General features: G+C 42.6%; 1 protein-coding gene across 1 annotated transcript; it reads right to left on the reverse strand.

The window, feature by feature from the left end:
• Positions 1 to 527: 527 nt before the first annotated feature.
• LOC125508936 lies at positions 528 to 3,280 on the reverse strand. The gene is made up of 2 exons (XM_048673750.1): positions 2,886 to 3,280; positions 528 to 903 (listed from the first exon to the last, which is right to left on the reverse strand). The coding sequence occupies exons 1-2, from the start codon at positions 3,051 to 3,053 to the stop codon at positions 772 to 774; spliced, it is 300 nt and encodes a 99-aa protein (XP_048529707.1). The 5' UTR covers positions 3,054 to 3,280; the 3' UTR covers positions 528 to 771.
• Positions 3,281 to 3,664: the final 384 nt, after the last annotated feature.

Genomic DNA, 3,664 nt, shown 5'->3' on the forward strand with positions numbered 1-3,664 from the left:
TGCACAAGGATGTCACGTTTTTTTCTACATCTAGCATAGCATCACCTGCTTAGGGCATCTCCAACAGTTGTGAGATAGGTATTGGTAAATTTGCCACCTAGGACATAGTGATGATGTGGCATGTTTTAAATGTGAAGAGAGAGTAAAGTTGTATGTAGATTAACCAACAACCTTTGCACAAGCTCCAAGGTGAAATAGAGAGCAATCACATTTATTGTCTCACCATCTATTGGATAGCTTGAATACAATTCATTAGAGTAGTTGTATGATAGCTTGTTGGTTGATGACATGGACATTTTACCAACAAGACTAACATACAACATGTTGGAGATGCCCTTAAGCGTACCATCACCCCATTCACTCTGGGTAGTAGCAAAGTTAAGGAGGCCCTGAGCGTATATCTTATAATGAGACTTAATGAAGTACCCTAGTTGTTAGGGACGACAGCTCGACTGCTCACGTACAAAAGCAAAAGAAAGAGAAAGCTATCATCATTAAACTCCACTTGCCGGGCAGATAGGAATATCTAACCAACAATTTCAGGCCTTGCATTCAATAACCGCCTTCCAAATTCAGTTCAAGTTCAATACACAATATGCCAAGAGAGACAGGAAGCAACTATATGGTACTACATGTTTTTCCTTCATCTGGACACAAGCTGAAGCTACTAAAAGTTGAAAAATACACACGTACCAAAGAGGTTAGGAGGACTCATATGTTGTCTACACATCAGCCATGCATGGAGATTTTGTAAAGGACAGCTTATTATTCTTACGACTTGAAAACTTTTGGGAAATGTAGCTTGACAAGCATTGGGAGTTCCGAGAGCTCCACCTTAGACCTGCCCAACAGCACAGTTTTCAGCTTCTCATCGCAGTTTACTATGTTCCTGTTGGTCGGGTCCTGCAAATCAGAGTAATTTAATGTAAACAACTTGTAGAAATCACATATCCATATGAAAAGTAATAAGAGGGTGCTTGGATACGTATTCTTGACTAAGTAGTGGGATTAAAACTTGCTAGACTCACCCATGCTTGGATCCAAATACTCCCTCCGTTTTTATTTACTCCGCATATTAGAGTTGACTGAAGTCAAACTTCGTAAAGTTTGACCAAGTTTATAGAAAACAATATAGACATTTATCATAATAAATCTATACGATGTGAAAGTACATTTAGTAATAAATCTAATGTTGTTGATTTGTTGTATATCTTAATATTTTTGTATATAAACTTGGTCAAAGTTTGTAAAGCTTGACTTTGACCAAAGCTAATATGCGAACTAAGGCTGGTCACAATGGGGAGGAACTTAGGAGTAACATCACACACTCCAATACAACTTTGCTTATGTGTCACATATTTAATGAAGAGAGAGTGCTTGTGGTAACTAGCTAAGTTACCGGAACATCACACACTCCAAGAAACAATGAGTCTATAACCTAATAAATACATTGTTGCATGACACTACATAGATGTTTCTACCCACTGTGGAGGTAATAACATAGTCTAGGGAAGTGTGTAAGTTACTAGACTATGTTCTTGCCCATTGTGACCAGCCTAAATAAAAACGGAGGGAGTACTAAAGAGACTAAAATCAAGTTAATGAGCATTTATTATCCTCCAAACCCTCCAATCCAGAACTCGCCTGTGTTAAAGGAGAGGAGTTAAATGAGGAGAGAGGGGACTAATCCACATTTTAGTAGGGGTACCCCTGACTAAAACATTTTAGTCTCAAGACTAGTTTTAGCCCCTCTTTAGTCAGGGGTGCTTGGAACTTTAGCCTCTTAAAGAGACTATTTTTAGTCAGACTAAAATAAGTCCCTTGGATCCAAGCACCCTCTAAATGAATATCATGGTACATCTGACAGGGGTGAAAAGCTAACAGGTTTTCTGTTTCCTCTGAAACAAAAATTGTGCGAAACAAAGCTATGACCTTAAAATTTTAATTTATGCCTTGCCATTCACCAAGATTCAACCTGGTTTTATAGCTGAGAGCCATGAGATTTAAATACTCACTCCGTCCAATACGAAAATTTATTTCATGATGAATCTGACAGTAATGATTTGGTATTCTAGATTTTGAGAAAAAATTCTATAAATTTGGTCAAAGTTTAAAAGGTTTGACTTTAGAAAAAAAATCTAGTACGCACTATATTTTGGGACAGAGGGAGTATATATTACAGCATGACAGAAGAACTCCTTCAAGAATGCAGCAGTGCCACATCTAGGCTTACAAACAACATGTCAAACTCAAGATGACTTTATTGGCGATTATCTAGTGTAAAACGGTTCTAAACAGGTACCTAAATGGAAGATGGAGCCACAACTACTTTCTGCAATGTAGCTCAAGTCCAACTGATGGCAATAATGGTGCCACCCAACTAACTGTATCACCGCATGGCCTGGATATATATGGAGAGAGATGATGTCTTCTTCTTCATGTTAGATATGAAGTCAACAAAAACAGAAGCGCCTGCTCAAACCTCAAAGAGAACAATGGACAGTTGGCCTTGAAAAGGATGTGCAGGCCTCCAGGGGAAGCAATACCCCGAAAGTAGAAACACCGACAGATCCTAGAACACTGAGCTATAGCCCAGACTTAACACTGCAGGTGGTTCTGATCCAACTAAGCCGCGGCCATTAGCTGAGTTGGTCGTATGAATGTCTTATTCGGCAAATTCCTATCCTAGCTGAGTTGGATCAAATGCGTGAAGTTCACCAGCAACAAGAGAACATCTAGCTTGCTGACTAAATGGAAACGGAATTTCAAGGGCAGGTACCAAATCTTCCGTGATAACAGGGACGCTCAACTAATTCCGGGTACTAAACCTAACGTGATTAACTTCCGAGGCGACCAAACAAACAGGTGGAGCCAGAAGGATGTACCTGGAGGTTGTTGTTCTTGATGTGTGACCAGACGCCGAGGAAGAAGGAGAGGTGGGACATCTGGGACCGGCCCCCGGCGAACTCCCGCAGCGCCGTCGGCAGGTTAACCAGGTCGACCAGAGCCGCCACCTTCTTAGGGGACTCCACCGCCGCCCGCCGCAGCACCATCTCCCTCTCTCCCCCTTACGTGGTTGGTGGCTCACTCGCTGGAAGGGGGAATCGAGAGAGGGTAGGTGGAGACGGCAGCTAGGAGGCGAAGGAGAGAGGTGCACGTACGGCGGGCAGCGAGGTGGCGGGGCAGAGGCGGCTGCGCCGCGCCAGAGAGCGGACGGGGGAGCGTGGCGGCGGCGAGGCGAGCAAATGAAGATGGGTACCTTCCTCCAGTGGACGGCTGGATCGAGAGTTGGCACCGATCAGACGGTCCTTGCTCCAATTGTTTTTCTTTTTTTGCTTTTGTTCCAAACTGTTAGCAAGACGCAGGTTTAGGGTTCGACCCGCCGAAATTTTGTCAGTGCCTAAAGAGCTACTCACTCTTGGAAAAAAATTAACAACTCAATATAATGTAAATGGTGCGAAACACGATATACAAATCACTTTCAGGATGACTCTGGACATTGTACCGGCTTTCCATTATCTTCTATATCCCTCTAACATGGCATGAGACCCACATGATAATGTAGTTAGTTGAATAGGACCCGCATGACATAATCTTGCACCATCGTCATCCCCTCTCTCTCTTTTAAGTTTCGCTCTCCGGACTTTCTTCAGTTAGAGGCAAC

This window comes from Triticum urartu, chromosome 5 (assembly GCF_003073215.2).
Source record: "Triticum urartu cultivar G1812 chromosome 5, Tu2.1, whole genome shotgun sequence".
Classification (NCBI taxonomy): domain Eukaryota; kingdom Viridiplantae; phylum Streptophyta; class Magnoliopsida; order Poales; family Poaceae; genus Triticum; species Triticum urartu.

Excerpts from the sequence above, each read along its gene's own strand:
- LOC125508936 (XM_048673750.1), bottom strand. The coding sequence starts at position 3,053 with ATGGTGCTGCGGCGGGCGGCGGTGGAGTCCCCTAAGAAGGTGGCGGCT. Across the intron at positions 904-2,885 it reads TCAAGAACAACAACCTCCAG|GACCCGACCAACAGGAACAT; the intron begins GTACATCCTTCT and ends TCTGATTTGCAG.